Consider the following 17,009-nt stretch of genomic DNA (forward strand, 5'->3'; position numbering starts at 1 on the left):
CAGCACTTGTCCTGATTCCTGACTTCCATGGAAATATTGATGCGGCATATACATGAACTGTTCAAGTAGTGAGACATCTGTGCGGGTTTTTTTTTTTTTTTTTTTTTTTTTTTTGTGTGTGTGTGTGTGTGTGTGTGTGAAGGAAAATGGCAAGAGCTCTGCCTTGCATTTAAGTAGGAATAGAAGTAGAAAAACACAATCTGGTCACAATGTGCGGTATCATCTCAGAGAAAGCACTTGTCATATTTGAGAAATAATAAGCAAAGTGGCTGTAGAACACCTCTTACAAGTTACAACTTGTGGTTTTCCACTATCTACCCTACAGTTGCATGTTTAGCCCCTTGACAGGGGGGAAAACGAACATCAGCATAGTAACAAATTTAATACAGCTAACTTTGTGTACATATAGACTTCTAAGTATCTCCAGAATAGTTTCGTGGTCTATCACTATGCAGACTGAGAGAAAATTAGTCCTCTCAAACTGTATCAAAAAACAATACATTAACTACAAATTTCACTTGTTGAGCTTCAAACCTTTGCACAGGCAAACATCACTTCTGGTAGTCTGTTAGCTTGCTTACTGTGATCTGTCTGAACGGTTCAGAAAGATAAGCCTGAGTGTGCGCTGATATCTCTTGAGCAACTGATCGCATGGAAGGCCGCGATTCAGGATTTGCCCGTGTGCAAGCGAGCACGATTCTGACAACGAACACAATTTCTTCTGCAAGGTCACCCGTTGGAGGTTCCAACCGCTGGTCTAGTATGTCCTGGAGTAATAAATCTTCTTCTGTGGAAGAGGAGATAGCCGACAGGGAGGTTAAGAGGTCACCAGGATGCTTCCCCATCATCACCTCCAGAGCAACCACTCCAAAGCTGTAAACATCGCATTTCTCTGTGACGTTCATTGTGTATGCCAATTCTGCAAGAGTAAAACCAGAGCTGCCACAAGTTAGTATGCTGCGTCGTGATACATCATCAAGCAAAGTGCCTCAGTAGTTAGTGCTAATGTAAACATCTGAATTCATAACATTACTTTTCGGCAATAGGAGGGATCTTAGTTGTTACTGGTGTACTTAATAGCTCAGATCAGGTGTTCTGTATTCAAGTAAAATCTGTAAAACTATATGCTCCATGAACAGTAAGCAGATGCAAGATTTACCTGGAGCCATATAGCCATATGATCCTGCTACAGAAGTCCAGTTTGTAGAAGCAGAGCCAAGCAGCTTCGCCGTGCCAAAATCAGACAGCCGCGGCTCAAATTCCGACTCAAGCAGGATGTTGTTCACAGTGATGTCACGGTGAACAATGGGCTGGCTACAGTCATGGTGGAGGTAGGCCAGGGCATGAGCAACCCCCTGGACCACCTTCACCCTCCTGCCCCAGTCCAGCTTCTTCTTGCCCTCTTCCCCGTACAATGTCTTCCCCAAGCTGCCCCTCTCCAGGTACTCATACACCAGGTACATGTAGTCTCCACTCGTGCAGAAGCCATGGAGCTTGACGATGTTCCGGTGACGGACCTCTGTCAGTGCCTTGATCTCGTTCTCAAAGCTCTTCCTGCTCACTTCTGATATGTCTCCTGTCTCAGCCACATGGAAGCGCTTCACGGCCACGACCTGCCCACTGGGGAGCTCAGCCTTGTACACGCTCCCAAACCCGCCTTTACCGATGCAGAAGAATTCATTGAAGCTGTCGGTGGCATTCACGATGTCGAGGAATGTGAATTTCACTTCCTTCTCCCAGATCACGGATTCATATGGATCGTTTGTGCTTGCCTCCAACACTTTCTGTTCCCTGGGTCTCCTTCTGTATGCTAGGATGAGGCAAGCAACAACGCCTGCCAGCAACACTGCTCCAACTACTGAGAAAACTATTTCAATGACCGTTCTCTTGTGATGCCCTGAAGCGGAGCTGCGGTCGCAAGAAGGAATGCCTTGCACATTGCCGCAAAGCCCTAGGTTCCCAATGTAAGCCTCAGCCGAAGAGTTCTGGAAAGCATTGCCCAACGGTATTTCACCAGTGAGCTGATTGTAAGAAAAATCAACAATCTCCAGGCTCGACATGCGAGAGAAACTTGCTGGAATTGAACCATTGAGCTCATTGTGTGACAAATTCAGTTTCTGTAGGTTCGCCAGCTTCACAAGATTTGAAGGGATAGGACCGGACAGTGAGTTACTGCTCAAATCAAGCAGGGTCTGCAGCTGAAACAGGTTACCGATCTCACTTGGTATCTGCCCTGATAAATTGTTCTTGCTCAAATCAAGATAGGTTAGTGAACCAAGATTGCCAATGCCCACTGGTATGGTCCCATTAAGCATGTTCCCTGACAAATCAACTTTCTGCAGTTTGGAATTGTTGCCCAAACTTGTCGGAATCGGCCCGGAAAAGGAGTTATGGCTCAGGTTGAGATTGAACAAGAAGTTGAGATTACCCAGCTCAGGTGGAATAGCTCCTGCCAAGTTGTTCGCAGCCAAGCTGAGATCCTGCAAGCTTGTCATGTTCCCAAACGCCGCTGGAATGGCGCCAGATATGCTGTTGCCATCCATCTTCAGGCGTGTGATCTTGGTGCATTGTCCCCAATCATCTGAAAGCCGACCAGTCAGCTTGTTCCCGGAGATGTCCAGGTAGTCCATGCTGGGGTGGACCCCGAACACCTCCGAGATGTCGCCGGTGAAATGGTTCCCCTCCAGCCGCACCCGATACAGCTCGGAGCAGTTCTTCAAGCACGGCGGCAGCTTGCCGCTGAAGTTGTTGTGGTTCGCCGTGAAGTTATTCAACACGAAGCCGTCGCAGAGTCTCTGCGGCAGCTCGCCGGAGAAACTGTTGTTGGCGAAGCTCGCATCGGTCAATGCCAACCCTGCGCCGAGGTCCGGTGGGACGGTACCACTCATGTTGTTGTCGAACACTGACAGGTACCGGAGGTTCCTCAGCAACGAGATGGTGGAAGGCAGCTCGCCTTCCAGGTCGTTGGTGTTGACGTCCAAGATTTGCAGCGCCGTCATGTTGCCGATCTCCGGCGGGATCTTGCCGGTGAGCTCGTTGAAGAAGAGCGCCAGCCGCGTGAGTTGCTTGAGGTTGCCGAACGAGTTTGGTATCGGTCCGCTGAGCGAGTTCACCGACAAATCCAGTTCAGCCAGGTTCACCAACCCGCCGAGCTGCGACGGGATCTCGCCGGTGAGGTTGTTGCTGTAGAGATACAAGATTAGCAGCTTCGTCGCCTTGCCAACCTCAGGTGGAATGGTTCCGGTCAAGGAGTTCGTCTGCGCTTGAAAGGATATGAGCTCCGGCCAGCTCGCGAACAGCTGCCCTGGGATCTCGCCGGTGAGGTTGTTGAACGATATGCCGAACTCCCGCATCCTCTTCATCCCGGCGAACGACGCCGGCAATCCCCCAGAGAGATGGTTAATCGAGAGATCGAGGAAGTCGAGGTTGCTGAGGCTGCCGAGCTCCGGCGGCAGAGTGGAGACCAGACTGGCGTTCTTCACGTCGAGACGTTGCAGCATCTTGAGCCGTCCAACAACCGGTGGGAGCGGCCCGCCGAGCGGGTTGCTCGCCAGCTCAAGGACCCTCAGCTGCGACATGGACCCGAGGAAGTCTGGGACGCCGCCAGTAAGGCTGTTGCCGCCAAGGTGCAGGTCCCTAAGCATCGTCAGCCTCGCGAGCGACGCTGGGATCCGGCCGGAGAACGTGTTGGCTGACAGGTTGAGCCACTGCAGGTTCGGCAGCCGCTCCGGCAGCGCGTCCGGGATCGGACCGGAGAAGCCGTTCTGCGACAGGTCGAGGTAGGTGACGTTGCCGCTCCTGAGCACGAACTCCGGGAAGCTGCCGTTGAGGTAGTTGAGGGAGAGCGAGAGGAACTCCACCGTGGGCATCGGTGAGAACGGGGCGCTAGTCAGGTAGTTGGACCCCAGGTCGAGCTGGACGATCTTTGGGAGCCTGCTCAGCTGATAAGGGATATCGCCGACGAGGTTGTTGTTGAACAGGCGGAGTTCGACGAGGCCCGAGAGGTCGCCGAGCTGCGGCGGGATGGTGCCGTTGAGCCCGTTGCTGCCCAGGTCGAGCGTGGCCAGAGCGCGCAGCTGCGAGAACGACGCCGGGATGGCGCCGGCGAGGTTGTTGTCCTTGAGGTCGAGGGATGTGAGGCTCGGGAATGCGGCCGGGTCGAGCGCGTCCAGGCCGCCCGTGAGGCCGAGCCCGCGCAGACGGAGCGACACGACGCGGCCGGCGGCGTCGCAGGAGACCCCGAGCCAGGTGGTGCAGATGAAGACCTGGGTGGCGTTCGTCCACGTGGACAGCGCCGCCGGGTTGCCCAGGCTCGACTTCCACGCCAGCAGCACGTCGGCTGGCGACGGCGGCGTCGCAGCATTGGCATTGGCAGCGACGACGGCGAGGGCAAGGATGGCGAGGAGTGGGGCCGCGAGGAGGAGGCGGGCGTGGGCGGGTGGTGGCGTCGGCATTGGCCGGGTGGCAGAGCGGAGCGCGGCGTGCCCGTGCCCGTTCGTGCGGTGAGGCGGGCGGGGAGGGCCGGACGGGGGGGGCGGTGAGGCGGTGAGCACGTGGTGGTCTTGACTCTTTGAGCTCACGGCGCGCGCGGGCGCGGCTGGCTGGCGGTCAATGCAGTGGGTTGACTTGCGAGCACATGCGGTGCTACGGCTGGGAGGAAGCGGAGTGAACGGGAAAAGGGCCAGCGGCGCACTTGCATTTTGGTCAAGTATAGCGTGCGATGCCGGTTCTCATTCTCGATAAAAGAGAAGTTCCGAGTTCTTTAATAAAAACGCTTAAAAGAATGTCTTATATCGGCTATTTATCAAGAAAAATGATTATACTATTATAAAAAGATGGATAATTTGTCACAAAATGACCATAAAAATAAAGTACATCAAAAACTGATATAGTTATCTTCTTTCTTCGATTATCCGTCGTCTGTCATAATTTGAAAATCGCAATCAAAGAACAACGAGATAAAAAGGACACCTACAAACACCATTGTCATGCAAGACTTTTATGGCCCCAAAATCCACTTGCCGCTAGGATTATATCTAGTAACGAGTGAAAAAAACAACGGCTAACAAAAACCCCCAAAATAAGATTTTGATTTTCCACCACTAGAACAAATTGTTGGAGAATCAAACCTTGTCATAGATAGAACAAACAAAATGAATAGGTTAAAATGATTGCATCGAAATCAAACCAACTATTTATCGTGATAAACACACCGAACTGATTAGATTTCGCAGAGAGCCAACATGTCTAAGGAAAAAAATCATACTCTAACTTCTACTACCCCTTCATTTCAGATTATAAGACGTTTTGACTTTTCTACGTACATGACTTTTTTATGCATTTAGATAGCAAAGCCAATTTATCTAGAAAAGTCAAAATATTTTTATAATTTAGAATGGAGGGAGTATTATTCTAAGTTTGGCTTAAACCTGATCCGTATATAAGGTATATTGGTGTGCTGAGAAGGTATGGTGGTTCAATTATGTGATTTTTGACATGGAATAAAATGGCAAGCCTTGGTAAAGCTCGATTTTTCATCCCATTCCGGATTTGCGGTTGTTATGGTCGCGGTGCTAGTCCACCCACGAAAGGGAGGGCTATGGTATTGCTTGAGGTGCACAAGTAGCAAACCATCGTGAACGGCATCTGTGGATGCATGATTAAGGGTATGTTTAGTTAGCCTCTCCTAAAGTTTAGTCAGCTTAATCTAGTCTCATTTAGTCACTTTTCATCCAAACATTATAAATAAATAGGACTAAATGGGTTTTATCCAATTACACTACTACATGATTGATTGACCGCGACGACGGCCAGAGGCCTCCGTGGCGGACTCCATTTTTAGCCCGTCACGGTAAATCGATCGATTAACGGAGGCGGGCATTTTCTTATTTGTCGAGACGGGCACTTTTGCCCGCCTCGGAAAATCAATTTTTCGAGGCGGGCACCATAAAATGCCCGCCATGATTAACCGTGGCGGACATTTTAAGGTGCCCGCATCGGAAAATCGATTTTCCAAGGCGGGCACGGAAAAAGGCCCGCCTCCTAAAAAAACAGGCCTAGCTCCCGGCCCATCTCAGCCCGTACACGCTCCTCGTATATATATACATCGCTAGGGTTTCCTTCACTCACAGCCCACCGCCGCTCGGCGCGCCCTCTCCCTCACCCCCGACGCCGCTCCCTCTACCTCACCTCTCTCCCTCTCCCTCACCAGATCCGGTGGCCTCTCTCCGTCGCCATCTCCTACCTCCGGCGGCAACGCCCCATCTCCTCCTTCCTACCTTTGGTGGCGGCGCCCAATCTCCCTCCTACCTCAGGCGCGGACGGAGGCGCTCCCGGCAGCGCAGGCGTCGACGGCCCTCCGGCATCTCCTCCCTCCGGCAGATCCTGGTGGCTCAGTTGCAGGCGGTGCCTGGCGCAGACCGCCTCTCCCCATGGCGGCGGCGGTGGCGTGGATCTCGGTGGTAGATCTCCCCATGGCGGCGACGGCCCCCTCCTCCCTGCGCACGACGGTGGCCGTGGTGGTGAGCGGCGCATGCCCGTGCTGTAGGTACAAATCCCTCTCTCCCTCTCTCCATCGCCCTCACTCTTTCCTCTCTTCCTTCTTCATCTTCTCTCTCTTTCTCCTAGGGCTGAAGATCCGGCGGCGTGGAGGTGCATGTCGATCCGGCATGGAGGAGGTCAGCCGTGGCCAGATCTGGCGAGGAAGAGGTCGGGTACGCCTAGATCCGGCGACGGCGGCAGCGCTGCAGCCCGGGATGGGCTCGGCGGGCCCATGGATGGGCTCAGCGGGCCTGTCCAGGGTTTTCTTTTCTTTTTTTTGTTTTTTTTGAAATTATTAACCGCGGCGGGCACATCTAAGGCGTCCGCCGCATTAAATCATTAACCGCGGCGGGCAAAGTGGTCCGCCATGGGAAGGCCACGATTTACCGTGACCTCTTCGCGGTGGCGAACGGCTTTGCCCACCGTGGTAAACCAAAAACGTCCGCCGCGGAAGTGTTTTTCTGTAGTAGTGCTAGTCACCAAATTATTGCTAAAAAGGACTAAACCTCGCATTTTAGTCACTTTGGAGCCAAATACCATGACTAAAAAGGGAGTAAAATGCCTCTTTTAGTCCCTCAAACTAAACATCCAGTGACTAAATTTAGGAGGGGGAAACTAAACAGGGCCTAATGCGGTAGTACTTCTAGCTACCCTCGTCCAGCAAAGAGTGAAGTTCTTGTTTTGTTCTAAGCTAAAATATTTTAGGTTTAACCAAATTTAAAGAGTAGATTATCCATGCATATTTTTTTGAAGGGAAGATTATCAACACATATAACACTAAATAAATTTAAAGATATATTGCATTATATGCATGAATCTGATTGTATCTATTTAATATCACAAATATTATTGTTTTTTATATAAACTTAGTTAAACTTACGGTTGTTTGACTTGACATAAAAATCTTTGCGGGACTTTGGTAGTTACTACTACTAGTTTATCCGGCCCAGGCCAGGACGAGCACAAACAAACTAGTTTCCAGCATGTCTTACAACTTACATACTTCATCATGTGATCATGTTCGAAAAGTACTAGAAACAAAAATCCATTGACACAGGAACCGGACAGGCGGACAGTAGTGTTATTCGCTGGCCCATTCTAAAAAAAAAATCTAAAAAAAAAACGTAACTACCCCTTAACGTACGCCTAATGACCTAACCCAACCATCATCTTACGTCATTCCTCTGGACGTGCAGTGACGCGCTTTGTTGTATGCGGAATGATGGTCTCCCAAGTTGTAGTGAGTAAAAGAACACCCCGCGCGTTGCTGCGGAAACCGCTGATGACATTATGGCCACGTTCGGCTTACTGAGTCTTGGCTGAAAAACATTGTTCGGGCTGAAATGTTGTAAGAAAAAAACATTGTTCCGGCTGAAAAAAAGAAGCCAAACAAACTGGATATGGGGTAAGCCGAACGGGACCTATATATTTATTAATATGATTGAATAAATATCATAATATATGTTAGTAGATGATTTTTAGCATTCTGATATGGACAACTAAATATACGTTAGTAAATGATGTGATTTGGTAATGTGAATAGCTTGAATAAAGATATAATGGCATGTGTTAGTTGGATATGTTAGTGGATGCTGATGTAGACACTTTGCATGATGAGATAGTTGAATGTGCTAGTGGAATATTTAGTGCATGTTGATGTGGACACTTTGTATCGTAAAATAAATTACTAATGTGGTTTATCTTTATAAAAGATATAGAGATTGGTGGACGAGAAATTCAGCTAGCGTCCCCATCCCATGCTCCCAGGTACAGCTGCCGCCCGCATGCTCCCAGACTGTTCAGCTGCTATTTTTACTTTCCATTTCCACGAGCAGATTCTCAGGCTCCGCGTCCGCGTGCCGACGTGAATGGCTGCAGGGACGCGTCACGCAGGCGTCCAACCGGGGCGCGTCCGCGCGTGGCGACGGCCGAATGGCAGGGCGTGCGGTGCGGTGCTCGGCGCGGGGAGCGCGCAGCCGCAGCCGCAGCGGTGCTCGCGTCCTGCTCGGGGCTGTGTCCACTAGCCGTCCAGCCGACAGCCCGACACATATGCGTGATGCTGATGTGTGATGATGATGCAGTAGTCTTGGGCTCTTCCGCTCTTCATTCTTGGCTGTGTCTGTGTGCTTTGACTTGGGATTACGGCCGCAAGTCAATGAATCATCTTCCAACTAATAGAGCCAGACTGGTCCACTCTGGACTGCTGCCAATACTTGATCTAGAGGCAGTACCTACTACAGTAGTACATACTCCTAGATTATTTCAATTAGACTCTTTTGGGGTGGCTAATGACCGTCTTTTGTTTTGTTTTTTTGGTACTAATGTAGTAGTACTAGTTTATCTTGGTGTTTTGTTTCCTTTGCTGCTAATGTACTGCTACTAGTTTATGTCGAGCATCGACAAGCAGAAACTGGCCTAGAAAACTTAGGACTACACGGTGGTTTCTCTATAAATTTAGGCCTTTGTTTGGATGTCTATGAATCCATCTCAATTCGCACAAGTTTTGATGGTAGATCAAACTTATTTTAAAGGGTGTTTAATTTAGAGATAAATGGGATAAATCCATCTCTAAAAGAGAATATTCTCCCAATAATTAGGGTGGCTTGTCTCTGAAAATAAACAGCCAGATTCATCCCACTACAATGAAGTCTCCCTCCTTCATGACCGTCTCGTCTCTGCCTCACACCACCACAGATTAGCCACTGTCGTCGTCGGCACCAGTGTATTGTCTCTGGCACCAGGGTGTGGCCCTCCACCCTCCGCTGTCCTCTGGTTCTCCTCATATCGGAGCATAGTTCTTCTTTCCACCGCCTTTTGCATCTTCGTGCACCACTGCCTCAATGGCAGCTTGTCTCCTCGGCGTCGCTACAAGCTCCCCTCGTTGCTTCACTAGGCATGCACAGCTCTAGTAAATGCCAAACTCCATGCGTGAGGACCAGACTCTTCGACTTCTGCCACCGTAGAGAATGAAGCATGAGCACCCCTGAAATGGAGAACAACAGTAGGAAAACTCAAATTCCCACTTTCTCTACCATCATTTTTGGAGATGAATAGTCAAATTGGTTCACAGTTGATCAAGTAAGATTTGTGTGAAAATGATCAGGCCAGGACTCACCATACTCACAATGTAAGATGAATTTTGCTAGAACATGGCCACAGACAATTGGGCCGGGACTCACCATGGGAGACAAAAATTTTCATGAACATGGCCAAACCAGTTGGAAGTTCATGGCATCACAGAGGAGGCTAATAGTAGATCACAGTTGGCAATAACCATCGTTTGTCCCATCCTTCTTCACTCTCTTTATCAAACAAAGAACTGGAATGGACCAATACCATGAAAAGAGCAAGTGGGGTCATTCCATCCCTAGAATCTAGGATGAGGAGATCCCATCCTCCTTTGTCGCGAAACCAATCACATGATTAATGTTCTGGTTTGTATTAGCTTTTGTATATTTGGATTGATAGGTGAATTTGTTTCTCTCAATGCATAGTTTCATTTTTTTTACTATTATATGGGCTTACTTCAGCATTTTATTCTTGTATAGTGTGAAATTGTACCAAAATTAAGTATTAGCATACTAACCACCTCCCAAAAAAGTGATACCAACAATTTGTATACATGGTTGAGGAAGAGGGAGAGGAAGGAGAGAGATATATAAAGAGGGAAAAGAAGATGAGAAAGAGAAGTAGCAAGCCTCCCTTAATTGTGCATCCTAGGTCCACCACTGCAAGAATTGGAGCAACTATATACCATAATGGCAATCCATGCCACAACTTAGACTTAACTCAGGCACCACGATGTGCTTTCTTAGTTGCTGAATTCTAGTGCCTCAAAGACTTATAGACCCAAAAAATTTAGAACCAACGTTGTAACACCCTCGGTGTTACACCGTAAATCGTTTACTAAAATATGTCATGAGCATCATATTTATGTGTTAATGCGTGTGATAAAGTGTGTAGATCAATTTCTGTAACTCGAAACGATCAACTAAAAAGTGAAATGAAAGTTGATTCGATAGTCATGTTATATCACTTATGGTTTAAAACCATTTTTCATTAAGCAAAAATGCTATAGAACATATATGGATCACCTTAATAAAGTTGGAAGTACAAACTTTGTAGATGACAGTGAAATACTTGCGGTCGAAAAATGATATTACTAGCTAATATTTTCACTAACTTAGAAATCATAAATAGAAATCAAATTCAGCTCAAAAATAGAAATTTTCAAGTCTGTCAACAGTTAGACACTGCTATGTTTAGCAATTTATTGTGAGAGATTGGGTTAAGGAGTGGTATAGTGTTATAGCTCGATTTGGTAGTCTCATGTGCTATCTTGAGCATGGTGAAGATGGTCTAGGTCCTAAAGCAATCGTTTGGTCGTGTTGAATGCTTTAAAATTCGTGCGTGTCACAGTCTCGGGTTGGTTGGCGTCGGGTGCGCGGTCACCGCGCGGCCTTCTCACGCCGCGGACATGGCCGCGTTCCGCGCGGTCAATCGTGCCGCCGCGCTTGGCCGGCCGAGCCGCCTGGGCTTGGCCGAGGCTGGCCACAGCGTGCCGCTGGCCCCGCGCCCTGCTACTCTGCCTCGCGCTGCCGTTTGGGTGCCGCCGCAACCTCGCTGCGCTGCCGTTGCGTCTGCACTACAGACGCACCTCACGTCACGACGCTGCTGCTGCCATCGCATCATCGTTGCGTCGGTGTCAGTCCGCTGCATCTCTGTGCTGTTGTCAGCCCTGTGCGTGTCGTCTCTGCTGCGCGCATGTAGGTGAGCCGCCGTCGCCATGCCATTTATGGCACTGCGGCGCGCGGGCCACGCCGGTCGGGCGTGGGCACGCGTTGTCTGTAGCACCGGCGCATGGGCCTCCTGAGCTCGCTACTCGCGTCCCGCCAAGGCAAGGACGAGCCGAGCCCACTGTCGCGCTCCATTTCTCTCTTTGTCTCTTCTCTCTCTGCTTTCCGTCACCGTCGAGTTGCGTCACGGTGAGCTAGAGAGCGAGCACCTCTCATCAATTCCTCATGCTCGCATCTCCGCCTTCACGCCCCCCTTCAGCCGACCCTACCCTGCCTTGACTCACGTCACGCCGAGCTCCAATTTTGGAGCTTTGCCCATCGTCGTGCCGTTAAGGCCCGTCACCGCCCGCACCGTGGCTAGCCTCCACCACTTCACCCCGCGCTAATTCCTCTGCACCACTAGCTCGCTTTGGCTCCCTCTCCACCATGCGCACGCCAGTGGGAGCACTACCGCCTCCTCGCTGCCGCTGACATAGCTGTGTCCGCTGTGGCTTGTCGCCGTGCTCGCCGCACGCATGTGGCCAGCACTGCTCAAGTAGTCACCGGCCGAACCACAACTTTGGCCTATTTTGTGGTGTGCCCTAGTGCTTATCCCCTATCTCTACCATCCTGTTAGTGCTGTGGCTCACCAGAATGCGGTTGTCGCCGTTGAGGTAGTTGAGGGAGAGCAAAAGGAACTCAACCATGGGCATTGGTGAGAATGGGGCGCTAGTCAGGTAGTTGGACCCCAGGTCGAGCTAGACGATCTTTGGGAGCCTGCTCAGCTAATAAGGGATATCGCCAACGAGGTTGTTGTTGAATAGGTGGAGTTCGACGAGGCCCGAGAGGTCACTGAGCTACGGCGGGATGGTGCCGTTGAGCCCATTGCTTCCCAGGTCGAGCGTGGCCATAGCGTGCAGCTGCGAGAACGACACCAGGATGGCACCAGTGAGGTTCTTGTCCTTGAGGTCGAGGGATGAGAGGCTTGAGAGTGTGGTCGGGTCAAGCGCGTCTAGGTCGCCCGTGAGGCCGAGCCCGCGCAGACGGAGCGACACGACGTGGCTGTTTACACCAAAATTTGGGAGAAGAGCGCGGGAACTCGTAGGCTTCCAAGATTGTGCTAATCAAGGAGTCGATTCCATAAGGATTGATATCAGCTGGTTCGGATGCAATACTAGGATCGGTTCTCTATGAATGACATCATCAGATAATGATGATGAGATATGATTGGTGTCGGGAAGATACATGTCGGACTCTACAAAAGGAGAAAGATTAGGGTCCAAGTTATCTTAAAATAGGAATGTTTTCTTTGTACCAAAGATTGTACTGAGTCGTACTCGAGTAGGATTCGTTTTTAGGCTCCGGGTATAAATATCAAACCCCGACTATTGTAAAAGACAGAATCAATCCAATACAAGTTACTTACTTTTTTCGGCTCTGGCCACCTCTTAGGAGTAGGAGTAGAGTAGATCTTCGCGAGTTCTTCAGCGAGTATGGCTGCATTGATCCGATCGACCTTCACTGCTTGTCTATAAGTACCATCCTGGCTTATACCTCTGTTCGTATAGCTGCATCGATCCGGTCGACCTCCACTGTGACTCTAGTATAAGCTAGTTATCGACTCTTGTTTAGTTTAAGTACGGCTGCATCGATACGATCGACCTCCACTGCTCGAACTACATTAAGGTCAAGTTATCAGCTCTATCTAAGGGTGGCATTCCTTCGGATAGATTCATTAAGTTACCAACATTGCTTGTTGCTTCCATTATTTATTTAATTACAGCAATATCACTTCACCCAATTGGAATTGATCTAGATCGGCCTTATATCTTGTATAACCCATCGTTTGTTAATCTAAATTGATCCGATCTACACTTTAAAATGATGAGTTATGTTTTATCGGCTGTTTTATGTCAATCTTAATTGTGCATAGTGTGTGGTTAAGGTATGTTGTGTCTTGAGTAGATCGATTGGCTAGCAAAAACCGTTCCATGGCCTGTTATCATGGCCTGTGTGATTCTGCCTCACACCCCACTGTTAGCACCATGGAGTGGGGATTGTTATTCGGTAGATTTGTTCTTGATAAGACATGACCTTAACTGTGCGCTATGCCTAAATCAGCTGTCTTAGCCGATATCGAGTGCTTTCATGAACAATTCACATCACGAGATCGTTGAAGTACGGATAGGTTGAAAGATGTGTTAGCCCCATGATCTTATTATTGTATTACGGCCTGCATGATTCTACATCCTTATGGTACATTATGAAGATCTACCTGATGGAGATAAAGATGTCATCGACAAAGCTATAGAAGAATTTCAGAACAAATGTTTGTTGTTCTACACCAAAACACGTGACAACACAATTGTTCAGAAATTTCCACTACCAAGAGTTCTATTACACGGGCAGACAGATACAGTTGAAGCTGAAGACAGGTGTTTCTTTATGGAAATTGTAGACAAATCTGTTCGTGATGCCATATCAAGCCATAATAAAGCTTTCTTGGACACATTCCACAACGCCATGAAAGAGGCGATTCATGGGTTTTTAGTTGGTCAAGTTGGACCGGCTTATTGCAACATTCCACATCTGGTGACCTAAGGAACTAATCAAGTCGGTACCAGCCATCAAGAAGGAGCACCAACTGGTAATGATGATGTCCAGGTAGTTTAGGGTTCATCTGAACAAGCTCAAGGAACTACTACGAATCAGATATAGTATAATCCTGGACCGTCAGTATAGCATGTGCAACAGCCGGCAGGGCAAGGTCAGAACTAGGTGATCAATTTTGGCACATCAGGCCACATACCATCGTTGGCTCAAAAAATAGCACCATCAATTCAAAGGATCCATAGAGATATAGATCCTCATGTCTATAATCAGAGACTTCAAGCAGCAAGCCAGCAAAGGACCCAGTAGATAGAGATTCCATAGGGTTATCATTATGGCACATATTATAACACCCTTCACATGATTCCAAATCTAGGGTGTCAAGGCACACGGGATTTCAATCCACAGATGGGTCAGCAGGTGTAGGGAAATCCAAATTCACATGCTGACGAGTTGTTGCTAAAGGTGACCAAGATGATGAAGAATCAATTCGGTCTAAAGCCAAAAGGGCTGACCTTTTCGTACAAATGCCCATATCCAGAATGGTATGATTTGGTCGCTCTTTCCACAAATTATAGGCTCCCAGAGTTTGCTAAGTTCACTAGCCAAGACAGTGCAAGAATGATAGAATATGTCAGTCGGTATCTCATACAATTGGGCGAGGCATCTGTTGAAGAGGCCCATCGAGTTCATTTCTTCTTCCTATCCCTGTCAGGGCCAGCCTTCACTTAGTTTTTATCACTGTCAGTCAATTCCATCGCCAATTGGGCTGACCTAGAGAAGAAGTTTCATACATATTTTACACTAGGACTAGAGAAAAGAAGATAACCGATTTAACAACTATAAGGCAGAAGACTAATGAATCAGGCACTGAGTTTCTTTAGAGGTTCCAAGAGACTAGGAACTTATGCTTCTCATTAAACTTGGCTGACGATCAGCTAGCTGCTTGAGCCGTTCAAGGAATGCTGCCAATCTGGAAAGAAAAACTATTGGGATAAGAATTTGACAACTTGGGTCAATTGGCTCAACGAGTGGCAGCACTTAATAGCCAATTCCAGAGTATGCGCAGAGATACCCGATTTCAGAAGAGTACCACAGTGGTCGAAGCTTATAATCCATATTCAGTCAATGATGGCTATGAAGATGAAGAAGAAGAGGTTGCTGTGGCTGAATGGAATTGGGGCAAAAAGACAGTAATGGTGGCAAATCCTTGTGGAAGAGGAGTCGAGGAGAGCTATGACTTTGATGTCACAAAATCAGACAAGCTCTTCGATTTCTTGCTTGAGAAGGGGCAGATCAAGTTGCCCAATAATCATGTTATGTTGCCCCCTGATCAGTTGAAGAATAAGAAGTTCTGCAAGTTCCATAACGCTACTTCTCATTCCACAAATGAATGCAGAATTTTCCGGTAGCATATACAGAGGGCTATTCAGCAAGGAAGGCTCAAGTTTGATACACCTCGGAAAATAAAAGTTGATGATAATTCTTTCCCAGGAGATCAAAACATGGTTGATGCTAGGATGATCAATGGAAAGACCAAGGTCCTAACATCAACCAAATCAAGAGAAGCTGAAATAGTCGATCCCGAGAAGCAAATATCGGCTGACGAGTATGGAGAGATTAAGAGACATCACGATAAGCAAAAGAGCCGATATGAGCAGGGGGAAACATCAAAAGCAGGGGCGATAAAGCCACGGGTTACATCTCGAATTCTATTGAATAAATGACAGCGATAGAAGGAAAAGGATTATCAGCGTTGGTTAAAGGATCAAGAATACCAGCGTCAATTGGAAAAAGAGAGGTATGAAAGGAAACAAGCCGAATCACATTGGAATTGTCCTTTCTTCAGACATTGCTGGAATGAAGGTTTGAAGTTGCCTACCAGACATGACTGTCCAGAATGCAGCGATCAATATTGGGAGTTTAGGCAATCTCAAACCAACCGTCGATCTATCCATGCTCAAGATGCATATCATCATAATAACATGGATCGGTGTTTAAAAAATAAAAGTGTTCATGATCGGCTTGGAAAATGAGTTGTTGACCAAGACTGGGCTGATTATGAAGAAGAAGGCAATGAGAGAGAATATGTCTGGCAAGAAGGCCAATGGTGCCCAGAAGGTTTGACAAGAAGCCAGAAGAGAAGGGTGCAACGAATATGGAATAGAGAGTTGGAACAGACTCAAGCATCCGGTAAACCTTAAGTATGGCGTACTAAGCAAACAGCCGATAAAAAGCAACCATCGGCTAATATTCAAATGGCTTTTCTGTTGCCATCAGAGTTCAGAGCTCTGGTAGATCAAGAAGTTTATTCGGATTTCAATGAGTCAGAGTATGAGGAGATGGTTGCCAAGTAACGGTTATACAACAAGCAATATTTGATAAACCAGTCAAGCATCAGCACCTAAAGGCTTTATATGTAAAAGGTTTGGTTGATGGGAAGCCGATGAATAAGATGTTGGTGGACGGAGGTGCTTCTGTTAATCTCATGGCTTACACCACTTTTTCATAAACTTAGCAAAGGACCAGGAGATCTGATGGAGATTGACATGATGCTTAAGGATTTTGGAGGTAATGCGTCTAAGACCCAGGGGGGGTAATAAACGTCGAACTAACAATTGGGAGTAAGACTCTGCTCACCACATTCTTCGTCATCGATGGGAAAGGGTCATATAGTTTGCTCCTTGGTCGTGTTTGGATTCATGTGAACTATTGTGTACCATCGACCATGCATCAGTGTTTGATTCAATGGCATGGAGATGATGTTGAACTGGTTCGCACTGTTGAGTCTGTGAGCATCGCAACAGCCGATCCAGCCTTCTGGGAACTAAGAGACTTTGAATGCTTTTCTGGCAAGTTGTGGGAAGGAGGCTTCATTAAAATCAGCAATGAAAGCCAACAGCCGATGTAAGCAATCAACTCTGAGAGTTTATTTTGATAAATAATCATGGCTTCGTGTTGGCCATTGGATTAAGGAAAAAATAAGCATTGGTACTGGAGATGGGCTTAGACCGACGTATGTGAATGCTAAGTTGAATCGTAAGTGTGATTCAGAGTTGATAGATTTCTTAAAGGAGTTCTGTT

At 47.9% G+C, this 17,009-nt stretch overlaps 1 protein-coding gene and 1 pseudogene across 1 annotated transcript; one reads left to right on the forward strand and one right to left on the reverse strand.

Moving 5' to 3' along the window:
* Window positions 1-17,009, forward strand: part of LOC136458422 (probable leucine-rich repeat receptor-like protein kinase At1g35710) — a 130,543-nt pseudogene that overhangs the window by 15,607 nt on the left and 97,927 nt on the right.
* LOC136535817 (probable leucine-rich repeat receptor-like protein kinase At1g35710) lies at window positions 165-4,519 on the reverse strand. The gene is made up of 2 exons (XM_066528227.1): window positions 1,160-4,519; window positions 165-919 (listed from the first exon to the last, which is right to left on the reverse strand). Exons 1-2 carry the CDS (start codon window positions 4,452-4,454, stop codon window positions 552-554), a joined length of 3,663 nt encoding a protein of 1,220 aa, XP_066384324.1. The 5' UTR covers window positions 4,455-4,519; the 3' UTR covers window positions 165-551.

This window comes from Miscanthus floridulus, chromosome 1, assembly GCF_019320115.1.
Source record: "Miscanthus floridulus cultivar M001 chromosome 1, ASM1932011v1, whole genome shotgun sequence".
In the NCBI taxonomy this organism is placed as follows: domain Eukaryota; kingdom Viridiplantae; phylum Streptophyta; class Magnoliopsida; order Poales; family Poaceae; genus Miscanthus; species Miscanthus floridulus.